The sequence below is a fragment of the Eupeodes corollae genome, chromosome 1, assembly GCF_945859685.1.
Source record: "Eupeodes corollae chromosome 1, idEupCoro1.1, whole genome shotgun sequence".
In the NCBI taxonomy this organism is placed as follows: domain Eukaryota; kingdom Metazoa; phylum Arthropoda; class Insecta; order Diptera; family Syrphidae; genus Eupeodes; species Eupeodes corollae.
Window position 1 is genome coordinate 106964814 of NC_079147.1, and position 18894 is coordinate 106983707.

General features: G+C 34.0%; 1 protein-coding gene across 1 annotated transcript in view; it reads left to right on the top strand.

Moving 5' to 3' along the window:
* Positions 1 to 286: 286 nt before the first annotated feature.
* Positions 287 to 18894, top strand: part of LOC129942606 (uncharacterized) — a 39255-nt gene continuing 20647 nt past the window's right edge. Inside the window, exon 1 of the mRNA XM_056051622.1 lies at positions 287 to 397. Within this exon, the coding sequence (XP_055907597.1) occupies positions 369 to 397 (29 nt within the window). The 5' untranslated portion in view covers positions 287 to 368. The remainder of the gene's footprint in view (positions 398 to 18894) is intronic.

Consider the following 18894-nt stretch of genomic DNA (forward strand, 5'->3'; position numbering starts at 1 on the left):
TGATTGTTTGTTGTGATTTTTCTGGTGACATCCGAATATATATTTCTAGGAAGTGCAGTAAATCCAAGTCGACGACGACGACGAGCCGATTGATATCGTGGATATTGATATTGATAACTCTATGTACTCGTGGTTTACGACTTTCATTACTTGAAATTACGTTTAAGTGAAAAGTCTTTATTTCTAATCTTTCTCTCTCGGTCTTGAAAAAAGTGTAACGTGGGTGTTAAATGATTATGTGTAAATTGTTTTAAAGTATCGCATTAACACAAGTCAAATAACTTCTTTTTTAATAAACAAAATAAATAAATAATTGTTTTAAACTTAACTCTTTGTCAAGTCAAGTGTGGGAACAACAACGCAACACAATGCATTTCCTGAGGATGTATCTTATGAGGTTCGTTTGAATTGAGTTACTTTTTTTGTTTTGTGTGTCATAATATTTCTTTGTGATCTTTTCATCTTTGTTTTAACATCTTGATGGTGTTGCTTTGCTGACTGTGATTCTTTGAGAGTAGGTAAGGTACATACTATAGAGTGCAGGCATTTATGTACTTTAAGCTGAATTATGAATGAATTAATGTCGTCATGTTGAATTGTGAAGTTGACATCCCGATCCCCAAGAAAATACGAGCAAGAAAAGTATCTAAAGGGAAAAAAGTTTATATTTAATTCCCTTGAGGCGAATTTGTAGGACAGCAAGAGATTTCTGTTGAGTTGGATTTTTCTTCTGCTGAATTTTTGATTCAAAGAGATTTCGGAGACGGACTTTGGTGGGTTTTGTTAATTCGGGCGTTAAATATTTGAGAATAAATTAAGTTCATACCCGTTATTCTGTGTTTTGTTAAAAAAGTTTTGAAAATGATCGTTTAATTCAAAATGATTTATTGTTTATTAATTGGCTATTACTAAGTAGTTAATAAATTTATAAAAAAAATATAATTTCTGCTTTACTAGTGCTTCCTTAGTTCACATAAAGTTAAGAAAGACAGTTCGACCTTTAAAGATTAAGGTGATCTAAATTCGAATTTATCTGTTAAATTTTTCTATTACATCATTGTTTTGAAATATGTCTCTTTAAAAATGCTAAAAACAACTAAAAGTTTGTTTTGTAAACCTAAGTTAAAACTCAAAATATCTCCTAATAATAAATTGTATGATGGCTTTAAAAAGTACAAATCTTTCTATTAGATACAATTTACGTATTTTAGTATCTCACTTAGTTTCTGAATTAGATAAAATCTAAAGCATTATAGTATCTCACTTAGTTTCTGGAAATTCTTATCGGTCATTTAAATCTATATGAAGTGAACAGAAAACCTTGAATTCGATACTGTCATAGTTTTGAAAAATATATTTTGGACTGAATTTTCATAGCTGATTTCTAATACAAACTCTAATTATAACTATTTTCTCAAAATTTAAAAAACACCTGCTTTCAACATTATTTTTATATTTTTAAATATATTTCAGAAACTTGGTAGGTATAATAGAATTGTTTGGCCAACAGATTCATTTCAAGAATCAAACTTCCTTTAAAACCTTTTTGCCTTTTTCTATTCAAAAATAGCAAAAATAGTGTAGCGTCTGAAATCTAACAACTACTGAAGTTTTTTTTTGAATATAATGCAAAATAGTATAAATATTTCCAATGAATATTGAAGAACAAATTATCGATTTGGAATGCGATTACGGATTTTATTAAAAAAAAAGCTTCTTCATAAATTTAGATAGCCTCAAAAAGCCTTAAAGAGGTTTTTTTTCGAATTTTAAAACTGATATCTTAAAAACCTTACGTGATACGTCCGATACGAATTAAGACCGCGAAAATCCATTAGAAAAGTTTAATTTTTATCCCTGAAAGAAAACATTGTAGTACCCGTGACATGATGGTTAGTGCGTCGGACTGTCATGCCAGAGGTCTTGGGTTCAATCCCTGCCTGTGCCATCTAAAAGATTTTTCACGAGTACTGCCTAGCGTGAGGAATTGACAAGTCCCCAAAGATTAATTCTTGTCGTAAAAAGTGCTTTCTCAAATTAGCCGTTCGAATTCAGATGTTAACTGTAGGTCCCTTCCATCCCTGATAATAGTACTCGCACACAGGAATGGTTGAGAATTGTATGTCTCCAGGCCCTAGTTCTCAACGGACTGTTGCTCCACAACATAATAATAACAAGAAAACAATGTCGACCAGTGTATTTCATAAATATTGAAATTCAACATTTAAATTTTTAACTGATTGTTTTTATATTTTATTATTATTCCTAACATCCTCAATCATTTCAACTCTCATTAATAAGGCTTGTAAGTTGTTATTATTAGTTACTTTGTTCTATAAAAATAGGTTTTTAATCTGTTGCACAATCAAAAGAAAGATAAAGATGTCCTGAATTCGAATCCCAGCTTTAAATATTTCTGTCACATAAGGTTTTTAAAATATGCCATTTTACAAATTTACCATGGACTGTATGATGATTTTGCAAAGAAAAAATTTGATCTTTTATACAAAGTTTAAATCATTTTAGTATCTAACTTTACTTTCGTTATTTCCTATTAGTTACGAGTTAACTTATAAGTGTTTATTTGACTCTATATAAAGTTTTTAAAGACCTTAAATAAAATTATGTTTTTGAATTATTTGTTAAAAAGTTAATTTTAGTTATGATTCCGAATCCAAACTCCGATTTTAACTTAATTTGCTCAAAGTCATAAATTCTTGTTTTTAATATTATTTGTATAGTTTTTTTATACATATATTGCAGGTATTATAACCTTTGCTTTTATACCGTTTTGCTTATTTCTGTTAAAAACCGTCTTAGCATGAAATCTTGAGTGTTCTTTTAAGATTAATTTATGGTCGATGAAGACTCTATTTTTTTTCATAAATAAGTAAGATATTGAAAATTTTAAAACGGATTATTAAAGTAAAGAATTGTTGATTTTGAAAATCGTTACGAATTTTATGAACAAGAAAACTAATTCATTAAGTTACATAGATTTAAGAATTCAAATTATTGATTTCGAAGTCAGATTCTACACTACCTACACTACCTTGTTGACCTTGTTTTTATAAGCCAGTAAATTATCGAAGATAATACTTTTCAATCCTTTATTGGGGGAGTACCAATTTAATAATTTTTTGCACTTTCGGTGTTTACAATTTAAATATAAAAAATATGCCACTTATGTTAAATTAATTTTGATTCGAGGTATAAACAGCACAATTTACCAAGCTGCACACAAATTATACCGCTTTTCGTTACCCAAATGGTGCTAGTGGTATACAAATTATTCTGGTTACTAGAACGTAATATACCCCGAAAATGTAAATAATCAACTAATAATTGGTTTAAATCATTCACCTTGATGTTAAACTATTTACCTGACATTTTTGGTACAAATTTTAATTTAAATAAAAAATAGAAAATTTAGGTAGCACCGGTGTTTATTTTCTGATTACAAATTTTAAAAACGAAACATATTCTGCCGGATGAATTGAGAGCCTCGAAAATATTAATTAACTCAAAATTTCTGAAAAGATTCTTGAAAATCAATTATTCGAAATCAAATGTTTTGCTGTTTTTTAATGTTTTAGAGATTTTATGTTAAAAACTAGTCGAAAATACCAAATGCGTTATGTAATTGATTCGTTTTAATATTTTAATATTGAATAACATTGTTTTCATTTAATATTTACATTTTTTAATGTTAATTTAAAAAAATACGACCGGTACTATAGGTTCCTAAGTACTATTTTTAAGTACAAAAATGAATGAAGCAATTTTCTCTTGATTTTAAATAATTTGTATGTTTTTTTGAGTAATTTTTTTCAACCTATTTAGTAAATTGTGGAATTACTTTAATCTCAAGGATATGTTTACATTGAAATGTCAACAGAGTACATTTAGTACCTTTATTAACTGAAGATAGTAAATGATACAACAAATTAATTCGCCTTAAAAAACGCAAACGTTAAAATCTTACAAATATTTCCAGGTTTATGCTCTATTTATGAATGTAATCCATTTGTGAGACCGATATTTAACTAGCTCAATTTCTTGGACAAGTTAAAGCAGATTGTTCTTAATTCTTTTTTGATTATAAACAAATATCGAAAGTATTATTCTGCAAAATTAAATTTAATGGTTAACTGCGGCGTTCACTATGGTATACCCTGTATGCGTATGGTTTTCTCTCGAATTTGGAAATAAATTCACCTTTTTTTAAGAAAAAGCAGGGCAAAAACACCATTGTACACAAGATATCCAAAATTATTTTTTCGGTACATTTGTTAATATTATGGTCTAGCATTTAAGTTTTTTTCAATCTCCACAATATTAAAATCCGACCCCAAAAAATGATTGCTCGTTTCAAATGGTGTATTTTATCTACAAAGTTTGGTGTAAGAAACACGTCATGTTGATCAGGGGCGAACGCAAGAGTGGGTTTTGGGTGTTAAAACCCCCTCCGAAATATCAGAAAATGTGCAGTAAGCAAATATCTATTATTGTTCAAAAGAAAAAAAAACGTAAATGTTACAAAATTAATTTCCAACTCAAATTCTCTTAATATGTTAAACGAAAAATTTTAATAAATTTGCTATGATTAGGAGGTCCTAATTACCAAATAACGGGAGCTGCAACGAAAATGTACAAAAATTCACTTATCTGCTTGCAAATACATTGCATCGGTCGTTTCGAATCTTTTGTATGAAGCTAAATATTAGTATTAACACAGAAATACGCTCTTTTGACATGTTTCTCATGACTAAAAATGAAAAATTGAAATCAGAAAATAACCTTGTTGTAGTCTTTTTTAACTATTTTTCAAGAAAAAGAATCAAATTAATAATGAAAGTTACGTGATGTGTCCTAAATTCAATATTTTTAAACATTTGAATGCATTTCTGCACTTAAGCATACCTTAATGTAGGTTAGGTTAGGTTATAGTGGCTGTCCAAGATGGAAACGGACACACTTAGGCCAGTTTAATGGCCCATTGTGATACCACATGAATCTTGAGGCTTCCTCCTAAGTTCAATGGAACCAGTTTGAGTCCCTTATGAAACGTGAGAGACTGATTATACCGATATGATTTAGATCGTTTAGATCTCCTAGGTAATTCTTGTGTTTTCGAGCTAGAGCAGGACATGTGCAGAGAAGATGAAGAACCGTTTCTTCCTCTTCCTCGTCCATACAGCTTCTGCAAAAGTCATTTGAGAATACGCCTAGTCTCGTAGCGTGTTTTCCTATTAGACGGTGTCCGGTTATTACACCTATTATCGAGCTTATATGCGATCTGCTTAGAGAGAGCAAGCATCTTGAACGTTTTAAATCCAGTGTTGGCCAGATATTTTTTGTGACTTGACACGTGGTGATGTTGTTCCACCTGGTGCCTGCCCTCCTGGCGAGTTCATCTGCCTTACAGTTACCTGGAATTTCTCTATGGCCCGGCACCCAGCATAGGTGAATATTAAACTGTTGCGCCATCTCCATTAGAGATGATCGACAGTAATGGACTGTTATAGAGTTTGTAGAGACAGAGTCTAGAGATTTGATAGCGGCCAGGCTATCAGAGAAAATACGGATATCAGATGTTGATATCACGTTTTCTTTGAGACAAGACAAGACTTCTTTTATCGCCAAAAGTTCCGCCTGGAACACGCTTCAATGATTGGGAAGGCTTATAGGTCGTATAGATCTTTAGCATTGACTTGGGAGCATTTACCTGCTTTAGGTATAAAAACAACTTTAACTTCTCTCCATGCCCAGGGAACATGGACCAGGTAAAGACAGCTGGTAAAAATTGCCTCAAGGATTGCTGCAATTATACCAGAAGACTTTTGTATGGTTTGAAGCTGTTGAGAGCCCATTTTAGCTTATCCCTTGTGATCAGACCTTGTGGATATGTTGTATTTGAACTTAAACGTATATAACTGTTCCAAGTTTCGGTAAGAGAACTACGAGGAAAGTGAATGTCCAATAGTAAGTTCAGCGATTCATTACTTGAATTTGTCCAGGAGCCGTCTGCATTTTTCAAGCAGCTTGGCATAGCTAGATTAGTTGAAAGAATTTTTCGTAACCTAGAGGCTTCAGAAGTTTCTTCTATAATGCCACAGAAGGATCGCCAAGAAGATCACTTGGATTTCCTTAGTGCCTTCTTGTAGATTCCTAGGGATTCTTTGTAGGAGTCCCAATGAGAACTTAGTCTTTGCGGCTTTGGCCCTTACCTTAATGTAAGGCGCAAAAGAATATGTCTTCCGTCTAATCTAAAGGTTCGGAACGCATCAAAACATAAGTTTAAGAAAAACTGTGTTTGAAAATTTCAAAATTCAATTTAGCAATCTACAGTAAATTTGAAAATACGAAAACAAACAAGGCTTTTAAAATTTTGCGAAACGCGTTGGGTTGAGCATTTAGGATCCTTTATTTTGTTTTATGACGTTTATGAGCAGATATGCTGCACTATAGAGATCCTGGATAGACAAAATTTTAAAAGTGATGAAATCAAACCCCACACTTTATTAATAGCAATACAAAATGCTCAGTTTCTTGTGTCCTCAACTGTAATAAAGAGAATTTTTAGTCTTTTTAAGAATCTTAGTGAGTTTCTCCAAACAAAAATTGCGATCTCAGCGACTGCGTATAATATGCCAACCATCTTTACGAAGAAATTGTTGAAATGCGACGTAATTCCGAAACAAGATTTGGTAGCATATTTACAGCAGCTTAGGAAATGGCTTATAAAATGGACTTACAGTTGGTAGTCCCACGAATTATTGCCAAACGGACAAAACGAGACAGTTATTCGGGTGGTCCGGAAGATATTATCGTCGTTCTGTCTATGTTCCTTTTTTGGACAATTTGTTGGTTCAGTTAAAAAATCGCTTCTTCGACTATAATGAACTAATTTCCAAAATTCAAAATATTTTGCCAGAAAAATGTTGCGAACTTTATGAAGAAGAAATGAAAATAGCTGTTGAAGTATTTGCTCATGAGTGGCCAGATGATGTAAGAGGATGTGACGCAAATAAAAATTGTATTCTTATTTCTTATAAATTCTTATCGTTGTCAATTTTAAATAAACTATTATGGCAGATATTGCTTGAGTATATCAAATGAAAAACGGCCCAAAATCTATATAGACGCTTTAAATGTTTGCGATGCTTATCTGCGAAGCAAAACCGGCGAGGAGCGACTGAACGACATCTTAACATCTACAAAGAAATAGACGTTGATAATGAGGACGTAATAAAATTATGGCTCTTAATTTTACATACAAATTTAAGAAACTATACCAAATTATACATAAGTGTGTTACTTGAGTAATAGCTTAACAACTTTTCGAATTATGTTTGATAAAGACAGTAGCAATTTAAAGAAAAGTTGATATATTGGCAAACAGTTCCTAGAATAAAAAGAGTGGACACCTAGGTGCCAGTTATTATAAGATATATAACTGGGCAGGTTCAGATGACATAAGGCACTTATGGCTGAAACACAAACACGCTTCAGCTTCGTCTGCGTTACGATGGGCCTGCTTCGAGGTTGCTTTGAATGCCATTTCTAATATGACATTTCTAAAAGTACACTTTAGCCTTTAGCAGCTGTAATTTTTTCTTCAAAATTTGTTTAAAAATATAAATTATGAAATAGACAAAATTGAATTTATCGCGGAAGTAGCAGGCTTACACAGCCTTTTGTTTGTATGTTCAGCTCATAGAGAAAGAAGAAGCGAAGACTGAGAGACGTCGGTGAGTTCGGGAACTCAATCTCCGGAGTTTTTTAATCTATGAGGAGTTCTTCGAAACTCATGTTCTGTTCTACAAAAATAAAACGTTTTCTTAAAAAAAAATTGTGTACTTATTCTATATATATTTCAATACCTTTTAACTTTTTCTAATAACCGATGGGAATCTCCCATAAGCAAATGTTTTTTGTTTGTTGACTTTTTTTAAAGCTGTTGAGCTGTCAGACAAAGTAAATGTTAAGCAAATTTGAATTAGAGCTTACGTTTGGAGTCACATTACGTAACAATACGTTCTTTTACTTACGATTGTCAAACGAAACGTGAGGTCAAAGCTTCATATTGATAGCATGCATTGATTTTCTATGGCGAAGCTCGTAAACGTCAGGCGAAGCCGAAGCTGAAGCGTGTTTGTGTTTCAGCTATTAAAAGAAAGATAACTTTCTAGTATCTGATTGGTTACAGTTAAAGTAACTAATTCAACGTTTGACTGGAAAGTTAGTCAAGATAAATCTCCCTAACTATCCAATCATATCTACTTATGTCAAAATGACAGTTGTTCATGTTTTTTCATTCAACTGATATAGTGGAATTTTATTATTCCGAGATTTATTAATTTTCTGTTATATATCCATAAAAACGTCAATTGTCAAATTAGAAAAAGATCAAATAATATTTATTTAAAATACAAAATACAAGTTAAGATGACAATTATGTTTTTGCTGGTTTTTGTACGATCAACTGAAAGTAGGTAAAGGTTCGTGAAGTAAAGTTCCGAGTTTGAAGTTTATGACACTTGACCTAGTTCAAATCAAATGGGGTGGCGCAACAGTCCGTTGTGAACCAGGGCCTAGTGACTTACAACTCTCAACCATTCCTGTGTGCGAGTACTGTTGTCAGGAATGGAAGGGACCTACAATTTAAGGCCGAATCCGAACGGCTAGTTTTGAGAAAGCGCTTTTTCATGACAAGAATTACTCTTGAAATATTTGTCAATTCCTCGCAAGAGGCAGTACCCGCGAAATTTTTTTTTTTTAAATTAAGGTGGCACAGGCAGGGATTGAACCCAAGACCCTTTGCATGACAGTCCAACGCACTAACCATCATCCCACGGGTACCTAGTTGCCTGGTCAAAATTTATGTTCAAAGAATGAAGTTGACTGCAAATGAAGTTCGTTATGTTGTCTTAACTTGCCCATGAAACCATCATTGGTTTGGTTATAGCTTTCATTGAAAATTGCTGTCATTGGACACACATTTCCTGATTTTTATCAAAAGCATTTCTTGATTGAAATCATTGAAAATAAAAGTCTTACTATTAAATGTATTTGAGTAATTAATCAATTTTATAGACTCACTTCATTTTTAAGTACTTCCAAATGCTTAAATTTATCAGTGCCAGAGACTTCCGTCATATCAATCTATTTTTGTTTAATTTTTATTTACATTGATTTCCCTTTTTGTCAATTCTTTCTTTACTTTAACATAACTCAAATTCGAAGCGCCCGGCCGCCCGCCCGTCATTAGTGTTTGTCATTTTTAAAGTCCTTAACCTTGTCATCACCCACCCTGTCTGGTCCCGCAGTGCCTTTTCGGGGCGAGAAAATTCAAACAAGGATCTTTTGTATGCACTGCATTTTGCACACTCTGCTCAAACAAGGATATTCTATTCATGGCGTTCCTGGGGGTTGTTTTTTGGCAATACGATTCCTGCCAACCTAGTCTTTTGCTCTGTAAATAAAATCAGAGAAATGAATGGACAATCGCTCTCGGTCTCGGTCTTTTTATTCTGTTGCTTTTGCTGTTGCCCCGTTACCGGATGTCGGATGGTAATGCGTGCAAGTCAATGTGACCAGAGATTTAATTTAGATATAAAGGCAGACAACTGCATATATTTATGTAAGTACATCACATCGAGCACGTGGAGTCGGTCTCGGTATACTTAAAACCTTTAGGTGTAGACGTCAGAGTCAATTTTATTGATTTTGTCCGTTTGCCAAAATAAAGTTGTTGTTTTTTTCGGTCGTCATTTGATTTTCTTTTTTGGTCTGTTTTCGTTTTCTGTCATGTCAGGAGTGGAATTTCAAGCATTTTACCGGCTTTGTCCTTCAAGATATTTGTTTTGTGGGGAATGTCCTTTGTAGAGTTCCTTGTTATCGAATAATACCTTATTGTATCGTGGTTGATGAAACCTTGGGTTTGGGTACTGTGCTGTATTGTGTTGGTGGCTCTCCTTCTTTATAGCGTGACTCTTTTGGTCCTTTGTGTAAGAGCGTTTCCCTTCCTTAAATTATATTGTATTTAAACAAGTGGTTGTTTTTGTTGAAAAGAATTTAAATTAATTCCTTACGTTGTTTTGATTTCTGCCATACGCTTAGATTAAATACCACCCCCACTACCCCATAACTTTTGATATATTTTGTTTGTAAATTAATTCTGATTGGCGGACACGAATATTACAAGAGCTCTGAGTAGAGATTAGCTTACAAAAAGCACGTTGCTTCTGGTTCCGTCGTCGTTAAATCGAACACGGACAGACTAGACAATAATTGAGAAAAAGGGTTTTCAAACTGACCCCCAATTAAATGCACGAAGGGAAAGTGCATTTTTGTATATAAAAACCGATTTATATGGGTATTGAATAATTTATTCACAGTTTGTCAGGAAAGTGAAACGAAACGAACAGTGATGGATAATTTAGATTGGATTTAATTTATTGATAAATTATTGTCATTTATTTATATTTACTTTCGACGAAAGAAACAGAGGACAACAAATTATTTGACAAGTTTGTTATTTTGCGACTATTTTCAACTCTATCAGCCAGAGATATACAGGATGGTTCATTTAGTGATTTCTTTTATAATGATAGGTAATTTCGACACCGACAATTATTTTCCGCCAGAAATGTTGTTAGAAACTCATTGTCATACTTCTTTTCTCTAAATTGACTGCGTTTTTTAAAAGGAGTTTTGTCCGAAATGATACCTTAAACTTTTATGACGTATCATTTCGGCTAAAACTCTTTAACGTGTAAATTATTTGACGGACAACATTCGTCAACGAGAATGTGACTGATGTAGCCGAAGGTGAAAGACTTAATACAGGAACATCGAATTTAACAGGTCAGCAGTTCACTCACTAAAATAAGTAAAATTCTGCCCAAAAATCTAGGAATATTCGTTACCAAGTTACAATTAATAGAGGTATTGAAAGCTCAAGTCCATATACTTTTTTGTCATTTCTCATGTTTGGACTTAAAGGATCATGAATTGAACACCGGTTCTGGGTTGAAATTATCTTTTCTGACAAGTTGCACTTTCTTGCACGTAACCGATGTGCAAATTATGTCTTCAGGATTTGGATAACCTTTGGTTCATAAATGATCTCGTGTTATGGTAGGAATCGTGTTATCAAATGTCTTGACGATGCGCCTCGAGGCTGCAATTTGACTTACCCTTTATACATATTATGTGCCATGGATAATTTAATGTGAAAATAGAATGGAAATAAAATACTTTTATTATGCAATTTGAATATTTATGTACTGAAAGTTTAGTTTTTGAAATGGAAATAGATTGTTTCCAGTTCCGATAAAAAATAAATGACTGGAGTTCCTACATGTGGCATGAAGTATTTAGAATCAATCTTATGCATAATGTTCTATTTATTTGTTGGAACTGGATTTCAAAATAAATCAACAATGGGCATTTTGTTTTTGAAGAATACCAACCAAATACATCAATGAATTTAAATTATTATGAGCAATGGCGGATCCAGACATCAAACACTTAACATAAAGATTAGTCTCTGAGCATCGCTAAAAATGTTCTTTAATTTTATCTAAAGGAGGCTGACAATATTCAAATAACACAATGTGCATCTTAATTACTTCCTTACTTACGTACTTAAAGTGGCGCTACAGTCCGGGGCGGACCTGGGCCTCAACCAACATGCGTCTCCAGCCAGCTCGGTCTCTAGCTAGCAGTCTCCAGTTTCACACGCCAAGTTGGTTAAGGTCTTACCCCACCTACGGTGGCGTTAATCGGGATTGGATTCAAAGACCTTCCGGGTTGATGTCCATTCGCTCTACATGACCTAGCCATCTTAGCCGTTGGACTTTAATTCTGTTAACAAGGTCAGTGTCGTTGAAGAGCCTGTACAGTTCGTCGTTATATCTTCTAGTCCATTCTCAATCTATGCGTACGGGACAAAAATCACCCGAAGAATTTTTCGCTCAAAGCATCCTAAGACGTTCTCATCTTTCTTTCACAGGGTCCAGGCCTCAGAATCATAAATGCTCGAGAGAGGACTTTACTTCTCAATTGCCTTCTAAGTATGGTGACGTTGTCCAGTGTCCTTTTTTGATGACAACATATACTTGGTCTTGCCCTCATTGGCCGATAAACCCTTCTTCTTCGCTTCCTTCGCAATGCTCAAAAACGCTCCACTGACATCACGCTTTGATCTTCCAATTATGTCAATATCATCTTCGTAACCGAGTAATTGGATGGACCTTTGGAAGATTGTGCCTCCAGTGTTGACGGTTAAGTTTTGCACAATTCTTTCCAGAAAGATATTGAAGAAGTCGCATGGCAGCATGGGTATTGAATTGAAGTTCGTGGGTTTTTTCCAAGATCTGCCGTAGTGTCAATATTTTCTCCATAGTGGACTTTCCTGGTCTGAAGCCACACTGATAAGGACCTATCAGGTTGATGACGAACGGCTTTAAACGTTTACATAATACGTCAGAGAGGATCTTATACGCAATGTTAAGGAGACTGATGCCTCTGTAGTTGGCGCAATTTACAGGGTCTATTTTTGTATGTATCGGGCGAACTGTGCTGAGATTCCACTAATGGGACATTTTTTCTTCCGACCATATTTTGCAGTTGAGTTGGTGCATGCTCCCTACCAATTCATCGCCTGCTGCTTTGAATAGTTTGGCAGCGATGCCGTCAGCCCAGTAGCTTTGTTTGACTTCAGTTTAGGTATAGCTATCTTCACTTCGTCTAGGTCGGGTAGGTGGAATTGTTGGTCTGCGTCGCCTAGGTTGAGTGGTTCTATCTCCCTTATAGCGGAATTCGCTTCGTCATCGCCGTTATATAATTTGGAGAAGTGGTCTTTCCATATTCTCAACATATACTGCGGTTCTACTACGATGTTCCCCTGATCATCTTTACAGGCTTCGAGTCGTGGCTTGTACCCTTGGGAGGTGTTCTTAGACCTTTTGGTACAATTTACGAACCTTATTCCTGTTGTGACATCCCTCTATCTCCTCGATCGCGTGCTTCTCGTGCTCTCTTTTCTCCGATCCAAGAAGCCGGTGTTCCTCTCTCCTTTCCTACTCGTAAAGCTCGCGAGCAGCTCTGGTCCTTCTGTGCAGCGCCGTTTTGTATGCCTGTTGTTTCGCTGCGTGCGCTTGCCGGAATTCGTCGTCAAACCAGGGGTTTCGCTGTTGTGGCCGGGAGCCGGATTAACCGCTCCTTATAGGCTTGGGCTCCGAATAAGTCGTAGATGCCCTATAAGGTGTTCACTAAGTAGTTCAACCTTACGGGAACTGTAGACGCCACCGTTGATTCCATCTCGGGAATTGCTCCGCTTCCATCTGGATAAGAAGAGGTGTCTTAGTGGAAACACCTTTCCCTCCCTCAATTGTTTGCTGTCCCCAACATTTCCACTGGAACCCAATCTCCTGTTGGAGATTGGCACCCGATGTTCACAGCTGGAAATTGAGAGTAAGAGTTGATAGACAGAGGTGGGTTTTGAACAAAACCTGTGGACGCTTGTGTCGTCATGAATGCACATGTCTACCATTTGAACATAATGTGTATCTTAACCTTTTATTATTTCAAGGGCTTAAGTGACAAATTTGGTTATTAGTTAAAATACAAAATTGTTGGTGCATTTTACGCAGAAATGTTAGAAATTTTGTCGGAACGTAGCTTTTTCCAAACATAATATATTCTGTTCTTGTTGGTAACTTAGGAAATGAGAAATTTTGCCACAACAATATGATCGTTTTTCTAAAGTAAAATGAAACAGAATCTTTTGTGAAGAATTTTCTGACTTTTGTTTTTCACGTTGTTTTTTCGGACTCAATTTTTGGAAGTCTATGATTAATATCGTAATCACTCTGGTTACTCGTAAATTGGAGCTGATGCTAGAAGACAAATATTAAAAAATGATTTTTTTGTGTGAATCTTTTGAAAATATTGTAATTTCAAAAAAATGTAAGGGGACAAATGTTTAGTTCTTGAATTTAAGGAAATAGCTGCATTTAAGTACATAATTACTCTGAAAATGAGTAAAAACAAATAAAGTTTAAAAATAAGGTTGGGAAGACCATTAAGTGTGTGAAAATACACGTTGCAGAATCTCTTTTCACTTCAATTCTCGAGAGATTTAAGGCTTTTATATTCAATTAATAGATATAAAACGTTCCAAGGCAAATTCACTTCAAAAAGTAGATTTCCTTAATTTTTAAATCGTAAAAGTTTTTGTATTTTATAAAAAAAATATTTTGCAAGTAAAAACCCTCTAAGAAAATCTTACAATATTTATGTATTTTCATCAAAATAAAATGTTAAGGAATTGAAGACAAGTTTCAGGAATTTAAAAGCAACTTAGTATTTAATTGGAAATCTTTTATTCAAGATTACTTCTTAAAAACCTGTATATGTTATGTTATATGTTATCAAAATAACTTAAAGTATTACTAAAGTTTTTCTAAATTGTGTGAAAACAAATATTTTTGTTATTTTTGACAACAAACCGCTTTTTAAAGAATATCGTTAAATTACTAACAAATCTTTAGATGAAATCTTTACTTATACAACTAAATTGTGTAAGCTTTATGGCTCATTTGACCCCGCCCCTGGATCATTTGTTCCAATACTCAGTTAAAAGTAGTATTTTTAGCAACACAGTTTAAAGCAAAAATACAAATTTTATTTTCATTTATAAAAAAATAAATAACTACAAATATAGGGTTTTTCAAAAAGGGCGCACGTAGCGCCGTCCTGCTGGGACCACATATCGTCTAGGTGCATATGGTTCAATTTTGTCCATAAGAAATTAGTTATCATCGTTATGTAGCGCTCGCTGCTAACGGTGACCGTCTCACTAACGTCGTTTTCAAATTCAATTACGCCGCTCGTCACACCCGCCGCCGGCCCAAAATCCACACCAAACGGTAACTTCTTGAGGATGCATTATCACCTGGTGGGTTGGTGTCGTCCCATGTACGTTTGTTAACACGGACATTTATCCAAAAATGCGTCTTGTCACTAAAGATGATTTTTCGGCCAAAATTGGGGTCCTCTTCCAAACGATTCGAAGCCCAGTCAGCGAACAACCGGCGCGCGTTGTATGGTCATGAACTTCGAGAGCTCCTGGGTTATTCTGATCTTGTACATGTGTAGACCCAAGTTTTCGTTAAGTCTGCAAAAGGTCGAGTTCTTGTACAGGGCAAGGAATAGACTGCCTCGGGTTGTGCTGTACACTTTCACTGACCGCGGCGATATCTTGGCCGATCTTGCGTTCATTAAAAGTACGGGTGTTGGCTGATTGTTTACTTAACCGTTCATCTCAAATTTGAAGAACCACCACGTCTACTGTAAAATGGGCGCAATACGTGCAACTTATTTGTGTCAACGAACAGTTACATATTTTGATAATAGAGTTTTATTATTTAAACTTGCTTTTCAATCTAAAGGAACTGAATAATAAACACAAAATTTGACTGACGTCACCAAAACAAATTGGCCTATATTTCGATTGTTCCATTTTTTCAAAATTGTTTTCGGATAATACACAACCAGTTTTGTTTCTGATAGAATAACAGCAATTGAAGTTTTCAAATTTATTATTTATGTTAAAAAATGTTGCTTTGTATGTTGTTGACATACTGACCATCGTTTTTAACAAAAGTGTTGAAATCGGTTGGTTTCCTGACCATCTTAAATGTGCAGGAGTCATACCACTTTTCAAAAATGAAATAGCGAAATTATTTCGAATTATAATTCTAAATCGCTTCTTTCAACCTTCAAACATTTTTGAGAAGTTATTTTCGAATTGTATCCTTCTAGAAAAGTTTATTTTCTTTTGTAATAATCAGTTTATGAGCATGTTTTATCAACAGAAAATGCTATCTTAAGGGTATGTAGTCAGTTTTATGGAAGTTTAAATAGCAATAAATCAAAAAAGGGTCTATTTATTGATATGACTAAAGCTTTCTATCCGGTGAACAACGATCTTTTGCTAACTAAACTTTATAATGTAGGCTTTCCGGTAGTTTTTTCAACCTGCTGAATTCTTATTTCAAAAATAGAAAAAAAAAAGTTAATAATAACGTAAATAAATCTAGACTGTTAAAAAGCGGTGTTCCACAAGGATCTGTTCTTGGCCTTTTCTTTTTTCTTAATTAATATTAATTCCATTTTCAAACTGAAATTAAATGGTACTTCAACTGCTTTCGCTAAAGACATTGTTTTTACATATTCATCTGGGACTTGCTTTGAAAGTATTGTGAACATTGAAGAAGATCTGGAAGTATTAAGGTTGTGGCACAGATAATTGCTTTAAAATGAATTGATAGCAATCTAAATTGGAAGAATCATATTCATATGATCAAAACATACATGTCACACGAAAAAATTATTTAATTAAGTCTTTTTGCTCCCAAAAAGTTTAAAAAAAAACTCAAAACTGCAATATGGCATACAACCTGGTGTGGTTCATATGTTAATAATCGGTTGGCTAAAAGTTCGCCTTTATTTAAGGAATTGCAAAAAATTTACAATTTTCTTTTTAAACTGCTATGGTCGAAAGAAACAACCACCCAATTTTTTTGAAAGTCCTTTCTGCATTATTATCTGTATATCGAAATGTATTTCAAGTCGATGTCTTTACTGGTACTTGAGACATAGACAATGAAAACAGCTTTCCGAAAGTACACACGCTCGCACAGACAAACATCTTTCTAAATATCTTTTCTTTAAATTACAGGGCCGTTGAAACTTCAAGAAATGTCAAAATTTTCAATTTGATAAATCGTACCGATTACAAAACTGTGAAAATTGGAAAATAATGATTTAGTTACTATTGAAATGTTTAATAAATAACTAAATATTAAAAACATACATGCAATTAGTCACCGCAAATCAAAGGTTGTGAGAAAACGAAAACAGGTCAATTTGTACTTTGATAAATTCTAAAAAATAAAGCCTTTTTAAGATTTGGACTCATTTTAATTTCACCAATATAACTTTAAAGTTCTTAGTTAAAGCTTATGCACATATAAGTGAATGTAGACAATAATAATAAAATAACTTATGTTCTAATAATTTAGACTTATGCTTTTCTTCTAAAATAATTAATTTCCTTATGTTACAAAGCATTTATAAGCATTTATGTTGTTTATATCAGCTTCTTACATCTTGTTGAAACTTTCTTAACATATTATATTTGCGAATTTAAGCTTCATTAAATTAAAGATGTTTAAGTGTTTTTAAAAAAAATGTATCCAACTGATTTTTATCAATTTAGCAGATCTATAATCGTGAGTCGTTAAGCTCTTGCTTCTGATTTTTCATCATTAACTAAAAACAAAAGACAATGAATCTATTGACGACATATTCTGACAGATATTTAATATTATTAACACTAATGAACTCTTTTAGTTTGATATGCAAATTATTAAGTCTCATTCATTGCTGGAGGCAACGTTAAAGAAGATATAAGGGCGTTTCCGCTCGTTGCATTATTTAAGGAGACAATATATTGATTGTGGAAGCCGCATTTAAGTATGCAAACGAGTCCGGTTCGTTCACTTGCCCTTTGGTGATGTGCCTGAAGCTTTTCATAAAAAGATGTACATATATTTACTTTTATATGAATATTTATTTGTAAATATCGAATAAGAGCTTGACTGAGGTATATGTATAACTTTTTAAATAAACCACAAAAAGTTCAATAGAATGACAAACATTTAGTTTTATTCCTAAAAATTTCATGCCGTTCGATATTTGAAAAATGTAGCTGACCCCACACATGTATGTATCTATGTACCTCTCGTCTCGAAATAATAACGTTAGCGACTTCGGAATTGAATTTTATATTATACATTGTGACGTGATACCAAATATGTATGCATTTTAAATAGAACAATTAACAGTTTCTTTTTTAATAAAAAAAAATTACTTTAAAAAATGTATGATTTAAGACATCTTGTTAAAATTTAAGAAAAATCAAAGTAATGGATTTTGTAAGTTTCTGGTAACCTTAAAACTTTGAAAAATGTCAGTTTTCACTGCGAAAAATTGAACCAATTACAATATCTTCCTAAAAAAAGTTAATAAAATAAAATAATAAAGAACATATACGCTGCATTCATCAACTTTTCAAAGACATGTTTATAGAGTCGTCGGATATAACCGACAATGCAGGAAAAAATAATACCAAATGCATTTACTTACTTACATAAGGTTGCGCCACAGTCCTGTGTGAACTATAGGGCCTCACCCAACAAACTTCTCTGTCTAGCTCGGTCACTGGTTTGATATCTACAGTTGCGCACTCCAAGTTGGGTGAGGGCCATTTCTACTCATCCGCGGTCTTCCTCTAGTGCGCTGTCCTGTGGTCGTGGATTTTAAGACTTTCCAGGCGGGAGCATTTTTTCCATGCGCTCTACTTCACTGTACAGCTCGTCGTTCCAGCTTCTCCTCCACTCACCTTCTGCGGATACAGGACCGTAGATCACGCGAAAAACTTTTCTCTCGAAACGACGAAGGTGATTTTTTAGCTTTTGTCACAGTCTATAGTTCTGCAGGACGGGGGTGATGACAGAAGACTTTTATATACCTATTTCGTAGCTTTCTTAGTCCAAGGAATCAGCGGTTAGCAAGAGTAATTCTTCGTTTGATCTCAGCGCTGGTGTTGTTCCTGTGTTTTTAGCGGAGCCTAGGTAGACAAAGTCCTTAACCACCTCAAAGTTACGTCAATCGTGGTAACGTTTTGGCCGAGAAATCTATGTTTTAGGTCATTTCTTAATGACAGCATGTGCTTTGTTTTGCCGCCATTAACCGCTAAACCAATTTTTGCAGCCTCTGCCTCAATACTCGCAAAAGTACCATTGACATCACGCT